We start from the raw sequence: 22700 nt of genomic DNA on the forward strand, positions 1-22700 counted from the left end.
CCCACAGACACTGTCACCCCCACTCCCCACAGACACTCACACTCCCCACAGACACTCACACTCCCCACAGACACTCTCACCCCCACATACACTCTCACCCCCACGGACACTCCCACCCCCACAGACACTCCCCACAGACTCTCACTCACACTCCCCACAGACTCTCACTCACACTCCCCACAGACTCTCACTCACACTCCCCACAGACACTCTCACCCCCACTCCCCACAGACACTCCCCACAGACACTCTCACCCCCACTCCCCACAGACACTCACACTCCCCACAGACACTCTCACCCCCACAGACACTGTCACCCCCACTCCCCACGGACACTGTCACCCCCACTCCCCACAGACACTCACACTCCCCACAGACACTCACACTCCCCACAGACACTCACACTCCCCACAGACACTCACACTCCCCACAGACACTCACACTCCCCACAGACACTCACACTCCCCACAGACACTCACACTCCCCACAGACACTCACACTCCCCACAGACACTCACACTCCCCACAGACACTCTCACCCCACAGACACTCTCACCCCCACAGACACTCCCACCCCCACAGACACTCCCCACAGATTCTCACTCACACTCCCACAGACTCTCACTCACACTCCCCACAGACTCTCACTCACACTCCCCACAGACTCTCACTCTCTCCCACCTGTACAATGAGTCCCTGCCACGCAGAGCTTACAATCTAATGTTAGTGCCTGACACACAGAGAGTATTTGCAAAGGTCACACGCTCCACACTGGAATTCAAAGCGGGTTCAACCCACTTCCAAGGCTGTGATATTACTGCTGCGCTTCCTGTGAATATCATTAATGAATTATATAATGACGTATCTTTATTGTTCCCTGAATAAAATACACATTACAAATACAATGTAACACGTATAATACATATTAGAATGCATTGCAGCGTGCGCTCTGGTACTGAATGTGTTAAAGGCAGCTCCGTGCCAGTAAGTAGCCGGCCGGCACAGAGTCTGGTTTGAATACTTTGCTGCCATGGTGACACTGACCCTGCAAAAGTCCACCAGGTCTCTATAATAATGTCCAGAGGGCAACGCTTCCTGGGACTCATCACTCATTGTACTTTGCTGTATTCTCTCCAGTCACACCTGTGTATATTCAGGTATTACTGCCTGGTACACACCTGTGTATATTCAGGTATTACTGCCTGGTACACACCTGTGTATATTCAGGTATTACTGCCTGGTATTCTCTCCAGTCACACCTGTGTATATTCGGGTATTACTGCCTGGTATTCTCTGCAGTCGCACCTGTGTATATTCGGGTATTACTGCCTGATATTCTCTCCAGTCACACCTGTGTGTATTCGGGTATTACTGCCTGGTATTCTCTTCGGTCACACCTGTGTATATTCGGGTATTACTGCCTGGTATTCTCTCCAGTCACACCTGTGTATATTCGGGTATTACTGCCTGGTATTCTCTCCAGTCACACCTGTGTATATTCGGGTATTACTGCCTGGTATTCTCTGCAGTCACACCTGTGTATATTCAGGTATTACTGCCTGGTATTCTCTGCAGTCACACCTGTGTATATTCAGATATTACTGCCTGGTATTCTCTTCAGTCACACCTGTGTATATTCGGGTATTACTGCCTGGTATTCTCTCCAGTCACACCTGTGTATAATCAGATATTACTGCCAGGTATTCTCTCCAGTCACACCTGTGTATAATCAGGTATTACTGCCTGGTATTCTCTTCAGTCACACCTGTGTATATTCGGGTATTACTGCCTGGTATTCTCTCCAGTCACACCTGTGTATATTCAGGTATTACTGCCTGGTATTCTCTGCAGTCGCACCTGTGTATATTCGGGTATTACTGCCTGATATTCTCTCCAGTCACACCTGTGTGTATTCGGGTATTACTGCCTGGTATTCTCTTCGGTCACACCTGTGTATATTCGGGTATTACTGCCTGGTATTCTCTCCAGTCACACCTGTGTATATTCGGGTATTACTGCCTGGTATTCTCTCCAGTCACACCTGTGTATATTCGGGTATTACTGCCTGGTATTCTCTGCAGTCACACCTGTGTATATTCAGGTATTACTGCCTGGTATTCTCTGCAGTCACACCTGTGTATATTCAGATATTACTGCCTGGTATTCTCTTCAGTCACACCTGTGTATATTCGGGTATTACTGCCTGGTATTCTCTCCAGTCACACCTGTGTATAATCAGATATTACTGCCAGGTATTCTCTCCAGTCACACCTGTGTATAATCAGGTATTACTGCCTGGTATTCTCTTCAGTCACACCTGTGTATATTCGGGTATTACTGCCTGGTATTCTCTCCAGTCACACCTGTGTATATTCAGGTATTACTGCCTGGTATTCTCTCCAGTCACACCTGTGTATATTCGGGTATTACTGCCTGGTATTCTCTCCAGTCACACCTGTGTATATTCGGGTATTACTGCCTGGTATTCTCTCCAGTCACACCTGTGTATATTCAGGTATTACTGCCTGGTATTCTCTCCAGTCACACCTGTGTATATTCAGGTATTACTGCCGGTGTCTCTGAGATAGCTTTGAGGAGCCCCCGCCACCACTTTTTAAATTTCACCCTGTTTTTACAATTCAATACATTTTGTTTATTCTTTGTCAGACCCGTGTGCTCTGTAAGGGATTCATCAGTGGCTCGGTCATTCGGATTCTGAAGCAGGGATATCCTTAAAACCTGGCCTGTTGGTGGCCCTTGAGGACTGGAGTTAGCCGCCCCCTGGTATATTGTATAGAACCCCATATGTGTGTGTCTGTACACTCACACACTCAGATACTCACACACACACACACACACTCTCTCTCTCACACACTGTCTCTCACACACTGTCTCACACACTCTGTCTCACACTCTCTGTCTCACACTCTCTCTCACACTCTCTCTCACACTCTATCTCACACACTGTCTCACACACTCTGTCTCACACACACTGTCTCACACACACTGTCTCACACACTCTGTCTCACACACTGTCTCACACTCTCACACTCTCACTCACTCACGCACTCTCTCTCACTCACACACTCTCTCTCACTCACACTCTCTCTCTCACTCACACACACCCAACCCACACTCTCACTCACTCTCACTCATACACTCTCACACTCACACATTCATTAACTCACTGACTCACTCTCACTCACACACTCTCTCACCCTCACTCTCCCTCACCCTCTCTCTCACTCACCCTCTCTCATACACTGTCACTCATACACTGTCACTCACACACTGTCACTCACACACTCACTCACACACTCTCACTCACACACTCTCACTCACACACTCTCTCTCACTCTCTCACTCTCACTCTCACTCTCACTCGCTATATTTTAGAATTAGGGGATCGTGAGTGGATTTCAGCTCCGGGGACCCCCTGCTCCCCGAGACAGTTACCCTGGAAGGCGCCGCCGGTAACTTCCTGCCCGTTTCAAATTGTAAGGCAGATTTAAACGGCCATTTTGTTTGCCCTGGAAGGAATGCTACCTGCGGCATCTCCTCCGGTTAGTATCTCGAGAAGCCGGGGTCCCCGGAGCTGATATTAATGGGGTTCAGACCCCGTGCTTCCCACACATCAGATAAACAGGGGGCGAAAAAGAGCCGAGCCATATTGTATTTGGACTTCTTTGGCGTTTGATCTCGGTAGCTCGCCAAATGTTTCGCCAAAATCCGAATGCGCCACAAAAACAGCCCCCCCCCCCCCATTTTCTCATATTCGCAAATTCGTTAAAAAAAAAGCTGACACCTTTTTATTTATTTAAATATTCGAATATCGGAAAATTAGCAAATCTGAAAATATAAAAAACATTGTATTTTCTCCAACTTGATATCGAATTTCGACACATTCGCCAATCTCTAACGATCTCCCCGTGGTTCCGTGGTTCCGTGGTTCCGTGGAGGTGTTAATGATTGCGCAAATGGTCCATCGATGTTATAGGAAATAAGTCGGGACGCAATGGTTGGGCTCGGCCACCGGGTGTCACCGTTGTTCTTCCGGAAATAAGGACAAGGCCACGCTTAATAGGCTTCCCTAAACCAAACGCCAGTTCTCCGGCACGGCGATGGTTAAAAGGGCAGTTCAACGTAACGGGCCAAAAATAAAAAGTCAACAACTTTATTCGTGTGGTCTGGTTAGGACGATTAAGTCGCCCTTAATGTAACCGTCTTAGTTACTTTGTGTCTTGTGAAACAGAAATGTGTCTCGCTTCTCCGGGGGAACGAAGGACGGGTACCGACCACTTGTGCTTGAATAATGAGGGCATCATAATTACTTTGCAGGGCTAACAATTCAACTGGGGCTATAAAGGGCTGTCACACAGTCTTATCACTACATGACGTTTAGATAAACATCGTAATCTCCGGCCACAGTTTTGTTTATCATCGAAATGTTAAAAATAATATTGAAAAATACTTGATGGATTTTTTTTTTTTAAACGTGTCAATCCCGCCTCATTTTGCTTGTTAAATGTGCCGCTGTCCTTAGCGCCCTTTCGTAGGCAGGGCTGCCCCTTTAAAAACATCCTGCCTTTGTGACCCTGATTTACTAAACGGCGCAAAACCTTTGTGTCTATATTTCCATGCTACGTTTGGCTAATGGAAATATTTACCTTCTTCTATATTAGATTTTCCATAGGTGGTTATATCGTTTAATGCACCAACATGAGTCCTTCACGGAACAAATTACAATGTACAGAGGAAGCAAAACCTCACAGGTCTCTTCTTCGTATAAACTCATCTTTACACTATCATTTAATTAGAACTCAAGTAATGAGCCATTAACAGCTACTGTATTACAATCTATAATATATCCGCACCTCCCTATGGCCAATACAGACGGCTATTAGACATGGGGTGGCCAACTTCAGTCGTCCAGAGCTACCAACAGGTCAGCTTTTCAGGATATCCATGATTCAGCACAGGTGCCTTCCACTGAGCCACTGATTGAGCCACCTGTGCTGAAGCATTCTTCCATATAATGATCACGACAATATGTTGACCCAAAGACCAGGCTTAAGGAAGATCTCCTTAAGTCAGAAGGACTATACTGTCTTGTTTTCTCACTCTTCGTAGGTGGTGGTACCCATTCTGGCCAACCAGAAGAACCATCACAACTGGCCTCATGTGGTATCCCAAGATGTCATGCGCCATGTCAACAACCTGAAGAGCAACATCTTTGTGGTGGTCGGTCAGGTGAAAGGGAAGACCTTGCTTCCTCTCCCAGCCGGATCGGAGAAGGTGGAGTATGTCGATTATGAAAATGAGAAAAAGTAAGTGCTGGTGACTGTATAATGGTGAGCACGACCTGCCTTCTCTTGGTGGTGGTCCTTTACTTATCCGTGTCACCGTTCAAATATTATTTCCAGCTACAAAATGTCCTGGAGTTTGTATGAAATACTCATTTTGATACTAAGAAGCAGGTCCAGGAGCCGGGCCAACGGTTCCTAGCCCTTTCTCACACATACTCGGGGCCTGCACCCCCTTCCACTCAACAATAATTAGCACCCTCACCTCTGCCCCAATTCCACAATCATTCAGCGCAGTCAGTGGGCCCGATAGGAAGTGAGATGTGTTCAGCACACGCTCAACTGAATAGAGATGGACAAATCTTTCGCCAACATTGGAATGATCTGCGAATGGCGAATTTCTGTGGCAGTGGTGGATAGTCGGGAGAGAGATTTCAGTAGAGTCCAAAGTCCGATATATATTCCCCCCTCAAAACCACTTTGAAACCACAGGTGGAAAGCAAACCTGGGAGATGTGCTAATGGGACATGGAAAGTGTTTCTGGGTCTGGAACTTCTCCAATTCGAATTGGCCCCATCTCTAGAAATGAGGAGAAAATCTAAACCGAAGTATGAAAACATTGACCTTTTTCTGTCTCCTCCCCCCCTCCCCCCCCCCAGTAACGACCGCCTGGATAAGACGATCATGCACGCTATTGAGTCTGCGATCATACAGTGGAGCCATCAGATACGAGGGGTGCTAAAGAAAGAGTCACTGGAGCCACTTCTACAAGGCAAGAATCCCAACCCCACCGTAGAGTTGGAATTCTGGAAGAACAGGTAGACTGTTGTCCTCTGCGCGTAGAGACGATTGCATTGGGATGGCGCTGCGCAAGCAACTTTAATCTAATTATACTGTCTGATTTTGTGTTTATAAAGGCATCAACATATAGCTCATTAACCCTCCCACAGCCCTTCATTTACTTTGTTTATTTGGGACTTTGTAACTCATTACATAATTAGAATATTATTATTATTATTATTATTAGTCTGCGTACTGCAGCGCAGCTTCCGGGATTCCCGTGTTGAGAAAGCACGCGTGTAATTTACCTAGACACGGAGCATGACATGACGCTAGCGTTCTCGTTGCTAGAATGTACCGGCTCTTCATTTGCGCGTGTTTCTCGCGGTTTAGATACGGAGATTTGGAATGCATTTACAATCAACTTCGAACCAGAAAAGTGCGCAAAATGGCGGAGGTCCTGGAACGCGTGCAGAGCAGCTACTTCCCCGCGTTCAAAGCGCTGTTTAAAGACGTAGTGGCAGGTAAGGATTACGGAGGAATTCCTTATACTCTGACGCCGCCGGAAATCCACATTGAAATCTGTGGGGGGTGTTTGGGCCCCAAACAGCCACTTGGGAATATATACAGTATAGATTAGCACTTAATTGTGTATCTGTAATGTCCAGCTCCCTGGCTCCTGAAGCAAGCAGAATGAACTATATACAGTACTGTATGTAACGGCACAGAGACAGATCCCATTCTGCAAAGTGTGTAGGGCCAATGACCTTTCTCTCGTATCACTGGCTCGATGTACAATGTACTGGACGCTGAGCGTTTGTGTCAGCAAGGGACAAAGTTCCGATGATACTAAGCGTCGCAAATGGCATTTTGGGCGTAAAATTGATGCACGGAAATCACTCATTTAATTGCGCTTTTGTGCGCTTATTTACTGTACATGACCTACATTATCTTTCGCAATGCACCTTCCGCCACCAACGTGGCTTTCGGCAAATATGTGGAACCAAAAATAAGTAGAAAGCGCGTCACAATTTCTGCCGTGGAGTAATGTAAAGGTTTGTCGGCCATATTTACTAAGCAGTTTTCTGCTGGAGGACGCACTGCATCCTAGGGACTTGAATAAGTTGCCGGTGTCTTCCAGATCCAGGTGTCCTACGGCAGAAGATCGGGTCATAATTGTTACGTACAAGGTGCTCGGGTTTTCCGGACCGTTAATTATTTAAAGCTACAGACTAGATATTGGTTTGTAGAAGGTGTCTCTTAAATACCATTAATACTATCACGCGTGTATTGTGGTACCAAACCCTGGCCAGAAGGTAGCTGTCCATCCACTGCCGTCCCACTTCCTGCTCTCCATCGGTTTCATTTCAGCTTTGACTGAAGCCCGAGACATCAACTTACATCTGAAGCCTCTTCAGCGGCACTTTGAGGATATCGAAAACGTTGAATTTATTGACGTGAAGCCCCTGATAGTTCCCCTTCTGCACGTGCTCTGCTTGGTCTGGGCTCGTTCCAAATACTACAACACCCCCGCTCGGATTATTGTGCTGATGCAGGAAGTCTGCAACCTTTTCATTCAGCAGGTAAGACGGGAGCTAACGATGATCCCTTTTATACGATCTTCTGTTGATGTGGCACCTTTCTAGTTACAAGGCACTTTGCAAATATACTTCAGAATCTCATATGCATGCAGCCACTTCCAGGGTGGAATTCTGACCACTGTCCAGGTCTTGGGGCCACACAAACCTCTCCGAGTGTAATTGTATGTTAGCCAAACAGGCCCTGTTTTCGGCTGCATATTCCCGTAGAGTTTGGAGATTTGGGCCCCGGAAACGGCCCCCTCGGCAGATATAGGATAAGACTCTATCTCTGCAGGATCTGTGTCATTCTTTGCCCTCGCGGCTATAAGCTGAGCAGATACCCAAAGGAGTCTGCCCGTTGCATGGGGTTCTCCTTCATTCGGTACCGGCTGCTGTTCTTGGTCCAAGGTCAAAATGTGACTTAAAGCCTCCGTTCCCCTCCCAGGTCTCCCCTTTTCCCTGGGAGCTGAACCCGGTTAATTTCCCCCCTCGGGTCCGAGATACACATTGTGAACACTGGCGCTGGCACTTCCTGTTCAAATCCCCTGCAACACGTGGGCCAATAGCAAGCTGCAACGGGTGACATTGCAGATCCTATCGGTGCAGGAAATTTACACCGCCATTTTGTTTTCCCTGGAGGTAACAGGTACCAGTGGTACCTTTATAAGTATGTATCTCAGGGACCAAGGGGTCCCCTGAGCTGAAATTAGTGAGTTTCAGCTCGGGAGATCCCCGGCTTTCCACCTATGTGATAAAGAGATGGGGTGTAATTGAATTTAAACATTTTCTACCTGGAGATAAGCGAGAATGAACTCTCCTCTAACGCTGGGCTCTGGGGAGAGCGCCATTTTAACCTCCCGGACACAATATTTCAAACGCTTATATATCCTAAACAGAACATAGATATTTAAAAAAATAAAAACAGCGTTACAAAGGGCTAGAAGAGATCTCTTAAAGCAGGGGTGGCCAACTCCAGGCTTCAAGGGCCACCAACACGTCAGAGTTTCAGGACATCCCTGCTTCAGCACAGGTCACTCCATCAGTGGCTCAGTCGTTATGACTGAGCCACCTGTGCTGAAGCAGGGATATCATGAAAACCTGACCTGTTGGTGGCCCTTGAGGACTGGAGTTGGCCGCTCCTGTCTTTAAAGTATCATCCAAAAACATGGCGCAGCCTGCAGCTTAAACGAGTTTTCATCGAGTTGAGCCCGAGGTAAAACGTGAATGTTTTGTTGCATATCGCAGGCTCGGAACTACCTGAACGCAGAAGACTTACTGAAGGGGGAGACGGAAGAATGTCTGGGGAAGGTACAGGAGGCGCTGGGCACCTTGCGGTTCCTCCAGCAGACGTTCGAGGAGAGAAGGGCGAAACTGCAGGACTACTTCCGAAACGGGGAAGAGGTGAAAGATTGGGATTTCCCTTCCCCGATGGTCTTTGCGAGGTTGGACGGCTTCATGAGGAGACTGGAAACCATCGAAGTGAGTGAAACCACCAGGGGCCTAAATTCAGCACCCTAAGAGGGGGAGAGGGGTAATGCCATGTAGCTGGCAAAAGATAACATAATTCTGGGATTGGTGTCTCTAACGGAGCAGGACCATGTAGCCAGTCACAATTATATTCTGTGTACGTTAATATATTTCCCCGCTAGCACCCAGGGCAAACCGGCCATTCGGGAATCATTTTCATATTTGTCTGTTTGGAGGAAATATCGATGTAACAACATTTTGTACGGGGTTGATAAAAAATGGCAGCCGCGATGGTGACTGTTGCTAGCTCTGATGGCGACCAATGTAACCCATTCTCTGCCGGAGATGTTTAGAGCTACGAACACGGATTACCAGTGTTTGTGCAAAGTGTCTTCTTACCTGCGGGAAGTACAAGAAGTTTCTGTGCTCACCTGAATTTTTGGGGCTTAATAAGCCATCTAGCTGACAGTTTTCATTATCAAATGACCCCACATTACCTGCCGTGGCTGTCACCTGAACTGCAGCGGTGACGTTAGCATATCTCACGGAAATCAGTTAGGAAAAGCAGTGTCAGGTCAGGAGGAGGCGGTGTGTAGTGGTTAGGGTGTTTGTCTTGGAATCACAAGTGTGTGGGTTACCCCTCTGGGATATTCACACTGTTATTATAGGTAAATCCCTTAAAGATGCAATCCCTATGAAGCCATACACAAAATAACACACTAATTGGCTCCCTTTAACTCATCAAAACTATTTACAGAAGGTTGCGTTTTTGGCCAGCTTTGTGGAATTGCACCTTTCTTAGTTCCAGTGTGAACATGTTAACGTGTATAAAACCTTACACTCCGTACAAGACAAGCCGTTCCTAAACTTTCCAAGCGCAATCGGCCGCGTTCAACTGGAACAAATCTCGTGAAGCTAATTAGCCACGTGCGGGTTCTAACGGTCTGCGAGATTTGTCACGGCCGTTTTGTGGCGATCAAATCTCCGCTGAAGCTTTGCCGCCACTAACCTCGCCGCAAGGACGTCTCTGCCAGTCGCTTCGCGCCAAGGTAAACCCCTAACATTACCCTTTACCCTAAAACCCCCTAATCTTAATCCCTAATTTATTGCTCGCTTCCTAGGATCTGTTGGTCACTGCGCTGGACATGATGAAACTGGAGAAAGTTGAGTTTGGGGGAATAAAGGGTAAATCCCTGAGTCAGGCCGTCGTGGGCATGCACGAGGAGTTCCAGGAGCTGTACAAAGTGTTCTCGGAACGGACCTACGACTGTCTTGACACGGCCAACATGGTGGGTACCACTTTCTGGTGTTAAATAGAAAAAATACCCGCAGTACTCGGATAAACAGCTGCGCAGTAATGTAGTATCAGATTACACACATTTTCTATGATAAAATCACCAAAGAATTTCTGCAGAATTGGGGGTAATACCGACAGACTCCCCCAAAGCCGTGTGCGGAGACATTGACAAACGCCCAAAGTGCTGGGACGAAAAAGACCAACAGGGAACAGGGAACCAGAGACACCCACAGCACACAAATGTACAAACATGCAGAAAGCGTGCTACACAACGCCACAAAGTGGCAATCCAGACAATAAGTGAAAATGCACGGGTATTAGAAACATATACAGAAATATGTGTTGTATATAATTGCACAATGGCAGGTACTTTAGCTGGGTATGGTGTTCAAGCTTTTATTGTACGGTTAAACCGTCCAGCACAAATACACACACACACACACACACACACACACACACACACACACACACACACACACACACACACACACACACACACACACACACACACACACACACACACACACACACACTGAGACAAACACACAGTGAGTGAGACACACACACACACACACACACACACACACACACTGAGACAAACACACAGTGAGTGAGACACACACACACACACCCATACACACACACACCCATACACACACACACACACACACACACACACACACACACACACACACACACACACACACACACACACACACACACACACACACACACACACACACACACACACACACACACACACCCATACACACACACATCCATACACACACACCCACACACACACCCATACACACGCACACACACACCCATACACACACACACACACACCCATACACACACGCTATTCTCGCTATTTTAATGCAGCCTCGTTGTGGCGTTACACCCACCCAGACCCTACAGAAGCCTTATTTTCCGGGTCAGTATTTGAGTAACGCCAAGTTTAGGGGTAACCGAACTAACGTAACGTGAAGTTCCCCCGTTAACGCATCAATTGCATGTTATAATCACAAATGTTCCTTCTAGTTAATCTTTACGGCAAAAAATCTTTACGGCAAAAAACATGGCGTCACGTTCCGGATCTTTACGGCAAAAAACATGGCGTCACGTTCCGTTTATTGTTAAGGAGACGCGGTTAGTCTTAACACGACTTTAAGTGACATAACAAAGCTTTGTGGACTTGGGCCTAAGAGTCGCTAGGAAACAGGGCGTCCAAACCGGTGAGAGTTGAAGCCACGGGATGCATTGGAAGATCCGGCCTAGTTATCTCACTGACATCTTTATCCTTTGTAGGAGTTCGAAGATGACGTCTCCGGCTTCCAGCTGAGTGTGGAAGATATGGACAGGAGGCTGGGGTCGGTTTTCTGCCAGGCTTTTAATGACGCTTCTGGCTTGGAACACGCTTTTAAGGTTGGTTTTGCTTCCTTCGGGAATAAAATCCTCGCGTAGGAAAAGCACGGGATTCATAAAGACGAAAATGTGTTAAAGCGGCAATTTGATTTACTCGCCATCAAAATATAAGTCTCCTTTCTTCGTACCTGTGCAAAGTCGTTTTGCTTCCTTTTATTTTAGCAATCCCACTCCTTTTTTATTATTAATCTGTCTGTGAATTCTGGAAATATCAAAGACTGAGACATGGCTATCCTGGGATGACAAAATGGCGGCTGCCGCTCACACTAACATGGATTGCCGTGGTGTCACAGCTGGTGCCAGGGAAATACAACATTAAGATTATGAAAAGATACAAACAGATCAACAGGGACTATAAATATATGGGGGGGGGAGCTTATGTTTTTAACCCTTTCTTGCTCCAAGGAGTAGTCACTATGTCATGGGGTCTGGCGAACATGATGTAGGGGCTACGTTATGCCCAACGAGGGCTTTTTTCAGCTTCGATCGCGTAGCGCGTTCCCATGGAGCGCAGGACGTGATACGAAGTATAGGGGAAGGGAATAGTACACCTCTTCAATTTCCGGGTTCAGGGTCGCCGCGGTCACGTGACCACCGTTGTCGGAGAGGCCGTGGCCCTCTGGCGTCCCGCAGACCCTCCGGCACTGTAAGTGTTAAAGGACTCCTTTTCTAAGTAAAGAAGTCATGTTTTGGTAACCCTTCGCATACCGGAAGACTGGTGGTACCAGAGTGCCCAGGTCTGCCGCCACATGTTCGCTTGGCGCAGTGAGCGAATGGTCGTGGGAGCGACACACACTCCACGTCTGCTCCGAATGCGATCTCCCCATACACGAGAAGTTATAGCACCACGTACCCCGTACGTCAGAGAGCCCGTAGAATGCCGGCTGTGATGACGTTCAGGATACGTCACTGCGCACTCAGAGGGCGTAACAGGTTGGTATAAACGTGCTGCGAATATAACATGTTCCCGGTGTTGGCAGGTGCTGGACATGTTTGGGAGCTTGCTGGACAGGCCGTTGATTGCAGCGGACGCTCATGACAAATATCCTCAGCTAATCACCATGTTTGATCAAGAATTGGACTCGGCGAAAGTGATCTTCGACAGACACGTCCAGCAAGACGTGGGACGTGGTACGTATCTTAGGACATTGCGTTGGCAAATATGTTTAAATTGGCTTTGCGGGTTACGCTTTGGAGTGGAATATTGCGGTCCCGCCACTAGCTCGCATGGGGCCCCAAGAACCATGTGTAATGCAGGGCGCCAATTGATTGGTCAGTGGAAGGGGGTAGGGCGCTTGTAACCTTGTCACTGTCAGATCGCGATCTACCCCCAGAAATGGGGCACAGTGGCATGATGTGCAGGGTATGTCAATAGAGCCTTTGGCGTCCCGGTTCTCGTGATGGTCGCCATGCGCCCGGAGGGCACTAAACGTTCAGGCACCCGACTCTATATATTTAAATGTAATCTTATAGGTCTACGTGACCCGCTTCTATGTGTATATAGATATGTTATATCTGCATTGCAGGGTACCCGCAGATAAACAAGAATATGCCCCTCGTGGCTGGGAATCTGAACTGGGCCCAGGAGCTGAGCGAGCGCCTCCAGCTGCCTTATAACAACTTCCGACATGTAACACATCCGTGAGTATCCCGTATTAGGGCCGGGGCTCTCCGAAGAGTCCCCATGGCGGCCATATTTAACAGACCCTGCACAAATGATTCTATGTCAGTATGCAATGCTGTCCCGCTGCCCAAAGGAGAAGTTTGTGTGGTTAAAAAGGTACAAAAAGGTACCTAAAAGTATATATTTTTTAACAAACTCACACTTTAAGCATATTTAGCATTGATTTATTACCACGGTTCTCATATTTGTATTTAAGAAATGTTTAGCGAGGAAATGTATATGGAGAGTGAACTCGAAGTATTCTGTGGGATATACAGGTACCTTAAAGCTATATACAGATGTAGGGGACATTATTACACCATGCGTTAACACCGGCACGTTTTTGTTAACAGGTGCGCTATTGAAAACAATGGTTGAGGATGTAACACGCGTGTTTATTTAACATGTTATTTTGTGTGTTCGCGGAGGTGATAACGGCTGTCACCGGCCTATGAATTATACGGGAGCCACATTGTATCTTTCTGACGCCATTTTCCTGCTCTTACCACAGCTGCCTGCAAGCGGTGGAAGGTAACAGAATGACACAGAAGTATGACGAGATGATGGACTTACTAGAAAAGTAAGTACTATTTTTAAAAGTTTTCCGGCATCGGGTTTTGGTCGAGCCTTCTCTCGGTATGCTGAGATCGGTGCAAGCTACATAAAGCAGAGAGTCTAAGGGAGGCAATGACCTATTTGTGTAGCTCAGGGCTGGGCAACATGATATACGTCAAGGACAGTACGACCTCTGAGCCTTCAAAAGGGCCATACATTGACCTTGACATTGACTGAGGTACTGTAGTAGAACACATGGGGGGGGGGGGGAAAGAGTGGGAGATGTGAGGGGGGAAGAGAGTGGTACTTTCGGGATGTGGGGTGACTTCATTTAATATATATATATCACACATGTGTAAGAGAAGTCAATCCCTGGCCAGCCGAACTGAAGACATTGGGATGGAACTAGAATGGGCTCCGAACCAAGACCTGTGAGTGTGGCGCCCCATATGGGGCCTGAGTCATCCTCCTGTATACCGTACCCCATATGGGGCGCCACACTCACAGGTCTTGGTTCGGAGCCCATTCTATTTGTGCTCTGCCAGACTCTCGTAGTCAATTTTCTCCCTTAGTCCCGCCTCTCCAGAGTCCAATCTCATTGGCTGAGGCCCTGTCCATCACGTGTCACATCCTCCTGCACCAGAAGTTTCTCCGTGCTGCAGCACAGCAAGCTGGGAGTTGTAGTTTCCTGTTGCCGCCACGGGACAGTGTATGTGTCCGCTGCCTGCGCTTTCAAGGGGGTTACACATATTTACACACACACACATTGTATTTAAGGTGTCATGTCTTTGTATCTTTCTGCAAAAAAGTTTGCAACAAGTGTGCGTGCTGCTAAAAGTCAGTGGTCATCGCATGTTCGATTATTTTTGCGAAAATAATGAATTTTGAGCAATTGAGGCCATTTCTCTAGAACTCTTGGTGCCACACCGCTGGCAGTTATAGGGCCAGTGTCGGCGCCATCGCGATTGTGGTGCTCCAACATGCAAATTCTTCCAAGAGGAATAGTTCTTCTGAAGAAGAGACCTGTGAGGTTGGCAACGGTCAGTAGGTATACACAGTCTTAGCGCGCTCAATACCAGTCCCAAAGTGTTATTTATGTATATATTGTGTCAACTGCAGCGCTACTAGGAAAGTGACCTCAATATATAGCAGGACCCCGAGAAGCCCCAATATACGTGTAATACGGCAAAATATTTACTTAGTTTCTATATCTTTTCTTTTCCCCTAAATTTGGGATATTCAGTTCAATCTTTTGGCCAAAACAAGTCGAGCTGCCGCCACGTCACCGTGACCCTGTAACCGTTACTTCGCCCTCATGGCGTACCTAGTGCGGTACTGGCATGTCTGGGGTCCCATTGACCATTTCGTTTTTTCCCATCAGCCGGACGGCATGGCCAGGTCGAGAATGTGATCACTGCCGAAGTGACCACTTGACCACAAGTGTCGCAGGTCCGGCACTATAAAGAGTCAAATGTGTGACACCCGGGAACACATGTCTCCTTCTCCAGAGCTCACACAGCCACCAGGACGTTGATGCACATTTTCCAACTGTAAGCGGGAGAAGCAATTTATCAGTTCTAATTGGTATCCTGGAAGTGCTCGGATGTCCTCAGGAGAGCCTTCCCAAGTCAGAGGCTGGAAATGAAAGTGTGCTTTTAATTGGGCTTGGAGAAGGAGGGAAACGTCTTAATTACACCGTGAAATCGATGCGAGGCGCAGGGGCCCCACGTAGAGAACCTTACAAGTTCAACTGTAGCCCGTGCGAAGCTTGAGTTATAGGGAAGGCAGACAGGCGGTGGGGTGACGTGTAATCTGTCACGTGAAGGAGAAGCTAATTACCGCTATTGGGGCACATTCATCAAGAGACTTTAATGGCAGGTGGCGCTGAAACGAGTGCGATAACCCGAACCAACGCTTGGTAAATGGGTATTCTATATGGCTAGATATGGTTGTAAATTTGAATCAGCTGTGGGAATTTACCCAATCCATCTATCTATTTTTGAGTGTGTGTATATTTTAACAGGTGTGTGTATATGTATATATGTATACAGGGTGTGTATATGTATATATGTGTACAGTATACAGCAAAGCCAGTATAACCAACCTCACACTGATGAGACTCACAAGGTCGAAACAGTCTGTCTGTGAGTGGGTTTATTGGCTTTGCATCTCATCCCAAGCTATGTTTAAAAGCTGTGTTTAAAGCAGCATGCATTGGCTTAAGGGTTTTCCATGTAATGTGGGCTTGAGACAAAAGGTAGCACTGTGTGCTCATTTGCATGTCATTTCCCAGAATCCCTTGCTGCAGTGGAAGGTCTGTATGCTAGGTGATAATGGTGAAAAGCAGGGTTGCAGACCTGCCTATGACATGTGAATGTGCTCACAAGTAATATATCTATATATATATATATATATATATATATATATATATATATATATATATATTCCATTCCTGCAAAGTCATTGGCTCATACAACACGGTGTTAAACCGTGTCCCAAAGTCTCTCACCCGCTCCTGTTCTCACCCCACGCTGTTATTGACGTTCCTACATTGGAATACAGTGCCCCGGTGAGCTCTGCCCATGCCCTATTTACGTTTATTATTTCAGGAGCGCAAGCAGTAAGCCGTAAATACGCTTTTCATTGATTTTTTTGTTATTGCGATTTGCAGCTTTGAAGTTAATATATAAATATGCAAATTCATTTTTTTTTTTCCTCCGCTGGAATTTTTTTATATTTCAAAAGGGCTTAAATAAAACGGCTTTTTCTGCCAGAAATGAGTGGCTTGTATTTAGCTATCAAATGAAGTATTTTTTGGGGGGGCTCTTTTATTAGTTAACCATTTCACTGTTTGTGTTTTAAATAAAATCTGACAAGTATACATATTAGTGAATATTTTTTTTTAACTTTTTACATTTCGACAGTAAACAAATACTTTAGAGAGTTTTTACAATCTCGAGCTAAACTCTTTTGTCGATGAGACTTTTCCCCTGCCCTGCAGGTAAACGGTTATTTTTGTCTTTGGATAGAAATGATGATACAGTTATTAGTCAAATGATAACCAGTAATATCTAATCTGTATGAATTCAGCAGCGCTGGGTTACCATCATTCACTTTTCACTTGATACAAATAAGTAGAATTAGGACTTTTAACAGAATCTTTGTAACAAAGCTGATTACGCAAAATTATTTAATGTAACAACATACATATGGGAAGGGTGGTAACCCAGTGTGTAATACGTGGAGTCAGGAGGAAGGAATTTATTTTTCCCTTTATGAGATATCATTAGATGATATGTCAATGGGGTTTTTTGTTTGCCTTCCTCTGGATCAATAAGTAAGTATAGATATAGGATAAAGTATATATAACTTACAGGTACAAACAGAAACTGTATGAATAATACTGTATATATAACTTACAGGTACAAAGAGAAACTGTATGAATAATACTGTATATATAACTTACAGGTACAAACAGAATCTGTATGCTGAATGGTGCCAAACGGTGTCTGAAAAATCTCAGTATAACCTGACGCGGCCGCTTATCCTCCGAGATAAGGACTCTAAGCTGATCTCAGTCAATTTTGACCCACAGGTAACGTTAGAATACTCTTCTTTCTAAGCACGTATATTCATGTGTAAGATATTCTTACAGCTGCAGTAACGGTTATTACACCTGCTCATAATGCAGAATAGCTCAGATTTTCCGTAGGATTTAATAGCAGAGATATCCCAGCATATCCCCGACCCGCCATATTGCCCCCACCAGGGGTTTAAATGTGTATACTGTATATACACAGGAAGTACAGGTGTAGCTTGTTTTCTGTAACCGCCTGATAACGCAGAATATTACACACTTTCCATAGGATTCACTGGCAGATAACGCAGAATATTACACACTTTCTATAGGATTCACTGGCAGATAACGCAGAATATTACACACTTTCCATAGGATTCACTGGCAGATAACGCAGAATATTACACACTTTCTATAGGATTCACTGGCAGATAACGCAGAATATTACACCGTTTCCATAGGATTCACTGGCAGATAACGCAGAATATTACACACTTTCCATAGGATTCACTAGCAGATAACGCAGAATATTACACACTTTCCATAGGATTCACTGGCAGATAAACCAGAATATTACACCGTTTCCATAGGATTCACTGGCAGATAACGCAGAATATTACACACTTTCCATAGGATTCACTGGCAGATAACGCAGAATATTACACAGTTTCCATAGGATTCACTGGCAGATAACGCAGAATATTACACAGTTTCCATAGGATTCACTGGCAGATAACGCAGAATATTACTCAGTTTCCATAGGATTCACTGGCAGATAACGCAGAATATAACAGGAGACATCCCTATAATGGCCAGCGGGACCAGTACCCCCTGCTACATCTAATTAACCCCTGGAACCCATTGCGAAAGGTTTAATTAATGTTGCATTACTATTACATCTGTGTCTTTCACATCTTCATCATTATTCACCGTTCAGAATACAATTCGGCGCACACTGCGTACGCTCTCGAAACAAGACGCTGTGTGAGACTCCCACCCATATACCACACCTGCCCAGTAATAACCATTTGGAGGAGATTTCCACATAGTAGGGGGTTCACTATTGCTTTGGATGGGGATATTAGGGGTTCAATGAGTAGCTCTGTGGTAATGTCACTGCCTTTGCAGTGGGTGAACCCGGTTTAAATCCCAGAATCCTCTACTTAATCCTCCTGCCTTGGGTGCCAAAATTAGATTGTACTCTCACGGCCGTGGCATCACCACGGAGCTACTCTCTGAACGGAAGGGTTCCCTTATCTCTATCCCAGGGGCGCTCAAATCCAGTCCTCAAGAACCCCCCCCCCTCAGCTGATTAGGTTTTGAGGATACCCCAGCTTCAGCACACGTGGCTCAGTCTTTGACTGCACCACCTGTGCTGAAGCAGGGATATCCTTAAAACCTGACCTGTGGGGGGGGGTCTTGAGGACTGGAGTTGAGAACTCCCTGGTCTATCCCAAGCATTCTTGAATTCTTTAAAATTGCCACAATTGCTGGGAAGCTGCGCGCTGCCTTGTGGCTACTTTTTACATTTCGCCTGGATTTCGCAGTAAAGAACTGTGCAGTGAATTCTGTAACATCGGCAGCACCCTGGGAGAAAGCCTTACAATGTGTTTCTGTGCTACTAATGAAAAGTGTCGGACGGAGGTTAATATAGGTTGTAGGATACTAGATGGAGTAGAGTGTGGAGGGACTTGTCCGGAGGAGTAATGGGGGTGGGACGTTAGGTGGGAGGGAGAAGTAAAGAAGTGTCCCTTCTTACAGTTGGTTTCAGTGCTACGAGAAGTCAAATATCTACAGAGCCGGCAAACGGAAAGCATTCCCAGACCAGCGGAAGACATCTTCTCTTCCAAGGAGTCCTACCGACAGTTTACCGCCAATCTAGAACTGACCGCCAACTGGTATAACAAGGTCATGAAGAGCATCCTGGAGGTGGAGTTCCCCTTAGTAGAGGGGCAGCTGAGAGCGATAGACATCCGCTTGAAGGACGCGGAAGAGACGTTACACTGGAAAGCAGATGGTACGGTCAGATCTTCGCGTCTCATAACATTAGATATTATCTTTTGTAAGAGAGATTGTTTACCAACCTTACCTCGGGCTAAAATGCAGCGGTACGTAGATAGTAAAGATGGCAGGAAAGGCCACAGACACAGCGCTATATCCGATAGTATTGAAATGAGTGTTGTTTTGTTACATACCTTAGCGTAACGGTCAAATTCCACGTTGTACCGTGTAGTGTAACCTATGGAATTCCCCTCAACAAGGGACAGAAATTCAATGTTTGACATTCTTCTGGAATTTCCATTTAATTGCACACCATAAATACAACAAATAAGCAAATACTATGTCAAGTAAAGGTTAGAGATGAAAATACCGGTATAACATTGTTTAAAATCAGCTTCAATGGTGCAGTAGGACCATGTATGGGGATATCGATTGGTGTTTAACATATTTGTGATACTTATGCACATTTTTGTAAATTGTAATTAAATTCCAGAGTAATAATAGCCAAATCTTTGCTTTTAGTATGGTTAGATTAAATTCAGAATCCAGTCAGATTTTTTTTTTATTGAGATTGTTTTTTGGCCTGCTGAGCAGGATTGAATCTTCACGTGTTGGGGCCTGGGGAACACTACATTTAGCTTTAATTACTACTTCTTCTTTTCCCCAAGGGGTTTGGGATTACATCCAGCAGGTCAGGGACAGCGTCCGCGATCTAGAACGAAGGGTACAGAAAGCCAGGGACAACGTGGAGGAGATCCAGGCCATCATGAAGACGTGGGTGCTGCCCATCTTCGAACGGAAAGATGGGAAGAAAGAGACCCTTCTCAACCTCGATGACAGGAGCGAGCGTCTCGAAAAACGCTTCAGCCTCATCAGAGAATCGGGCAGCAAAATCCACGCGCTCCTAGCGGTACGGGCGGGATACTGCAATGCTAGAGATAAGGGGTCCTATTCTCGCGCTCCTAGCAGTACGGGCGGATACTGCAATGCTAGAGATAAGGGGTCCTATTCTCGCGCTCCTAGCGGTACGGGCGGGATACTGCAATGCTAGAGATAAGGGGTCCTATTCTCGCGCTCCTAGCGGTACGGGCGGGATACTGCAATGCTAGAGATAAGGGGTCCTATTCTCGCGCTCCTAGCAGTACGGGCGGGATACTGCAATGCTAGATATAAGGGGTCCTATTCTCGCGCTCCTAGCGCTACGGGCGGGATACTGCAATGCTAGAGATAAGGGGTCCTATTCTCGCGCTCCTAGTGCTACGGGCGGGATACTGCAATGCTAGAGATAAGGGGTCCTATTCTCACGCTCCTAGCGGTACGGGCGGGATACTGCAATGCTAGAGATAAGGGGTCCTATTCTCACGCTCCTAGCGGTACGGGCGGGATACTGCAATGCTAGAGATAAGGGGTCCTATTCTCGCGCTCCTAGCGGTACGGGCGGGATACTGCAATGCTAGAGATAAGGGGTCCTATTCTCGCGCTCCTAGCAGTACGGGCGGGATACTGCAATGCTAGAGATAAGGGGTCCTATTCTCGCGCTCCTAGCGCTACGGGCGGGATACTGCAATGCTAGAGATAAGGGGTCCTATTCTCGCGCTCCTAGCGGTACGGGCGTATACTGCAATGCTAGAGATAAGGGGTCCTATTCTCGCGCTCCTAGCGCTACGGGCGGGATACTGCAATGCTAGAGATAAGGGGTCCTATTCTCGCGCTCCTAGCGGTACGGGGGGATACTGCAATAATAGAGATAAGGGGTCCTATTCTCGCGCTCCTAGCGGTATGGGCGGGATACTGCAATGCTAGAGATAAGGGGTCCTATTCTCGCGCTCCTAGCGGTACGGGCGGGATACTGCAATGCTAGAGATAAGGGGTCCTATTCTCGCGCTCCTAGCGGTACGGGCGGATACTGCAATGCTAGAGATAAGGGGTCCTATTCTCACGCTCCTAGCGGTACGGGCGGGATACTGCAATGCTAGAGATAAGGGGTCCTATTCTCGCGCTCCTAGCGGTACGGGCGGATACTGCAATGCTAGAGATAAGGGGTCCTATTCTCGCGCTCCTAGCGGTACGGGCGGATACTGCAATGCTAGAGATAAGGGGTCCTATTCTCGCGCTCCTAGCAGTACGGGCGGATACTGCAATGCTAGAGATAAGGGGTCCTATTCTCGCGCTCCTAGCAGTACGGGCGGGATACTGCAATGCTAGAGATAAGGGGTCCTATTCTCGCGCTCCTAGCGGTACGGGCGGATACTGCAATGCTAGAGATAAGGGGTCCTATTCTCGCGCTCCTAGCGGTACGGGCGGGATACTGCAATGCTAGAGATAAGGGGTCCTATTCTCGCGCTCCTAGCGGTACGGGCGGGATACTGCAATGCTAGAGATAAGGGGTCCTATTCTCGCGCTCCTAGCGGTACGGGCGGATACTGCAATGCTAGAGATAAGGGGTCCTATTCTCGCGCTCCTAGCGGTACGGGCGGGATACTGCAATGCTAGAGATAAGGGGTCCTATTCCCGCGCTCCTAGCGGTACGGGCGGGATACTGCAATGCTAGAGATAAGGGGTCCTATTCTCGCGCTCCTAGCAGTACGGGCGGATACTGCAATGCTAGAGATAAGGGGTCCTATTCCCGCGCTCCTAGCAGTACGGGCGGATACTGCAATGCTAGAGATAAGGGGTCCTATTCTCGCGCTCCTAGCAGTACGGGTGGGATACTGCAATGCTAGAGATAAGGGGTCCTATTCCCGCGCTCCTAGCAGTACGGGCGGATACTGCAATGCTAGAGATAAGGGGTCCTATTCTCGCGCTCCTAGCAGTACGGGTGGGATACTGCAATGCTAGAGATAAGGGGCTCTATTCTCGCGCTCCTAGCAGTACGGGCGGGATACTGCAATGCTAGAGATAAGGGGTCCTATTCTCGCGCTCCTAGCGGTACGGGCGGGATACTGCAATGCTAGAGATAAGGGGTCCTATTCTCACGCTCCTAGCGGTACGGGCGGGATACTGCAATGCTAGAGATAAGGGGTCCTATTCTCGCGCTCCTAGCAGTACGGG

At 47.0% G+C, this 22700-nt stretch overlaps 1 protein-coding gene across 1 annotated transcript in view; it reads left to right on the forward strand.

Moving 5' to 3' along the window:
- The window catches only part of DNAH9 (dynein axonemal heavy chain 9), a 170084-nt gene that overhangs the window by 1662 nt on the left and 145722 nt on the right, over positions 1-22700 (forward strand). The window contains exons 2-14 of the mRNA XM_075579638.1: positions 5129-5325; positions 5961-6119; positions 6475-6605; positions 7453-7664; positions 8907-9140; positions 10250-10417; positions 11737-11853; positions 12834-12984; positions 13380-13494; positions 14028-14096; positions 17540-17666; positions 19410-19665; positions 20318-20559. Of these exons, the coding sequence (XP_075435753.1) occupies positions 5129-5325; positions 5961-6119; positions 6475-6605; positions 7453-7664; positions 8907-9140; positions 10250-10417; positions 11737-11853; positions 12834-12984; positions 13380-13494; positions 14028-14096; positions 17540-17666; positions 19410-19665; positions 20318-20559 (2178 nt within the window). The remainder of the gene's footprint in view (positions 1-5128; positions 5326-5960; positions 6120-6474; positions 6606-7452; positions 7665-8906; positions 9141-10249; positions 10418-11736; positions 11854-12833; positions 12985-13379; positions 13495-14027; positions 14097-17539; positions 17667-19409; positions 19666-20317; positions 20560-22700) is intronic.

The sequence above is a fragment of the Ascaphus truei genome, chromosome 22 (assembly GCF_040206685.1).
Source record: "Ascaphus truei isolate aAscTru1 chromosome 22, aAscTru1.hap1, whole genome shotgun sequence".
NCBI classification, from domain to species: Eukaryota; Metazoa; Chordata; class Amphibia; order Anura; family Ascaphidae; genus Ascaphus; species Ascaphus truei.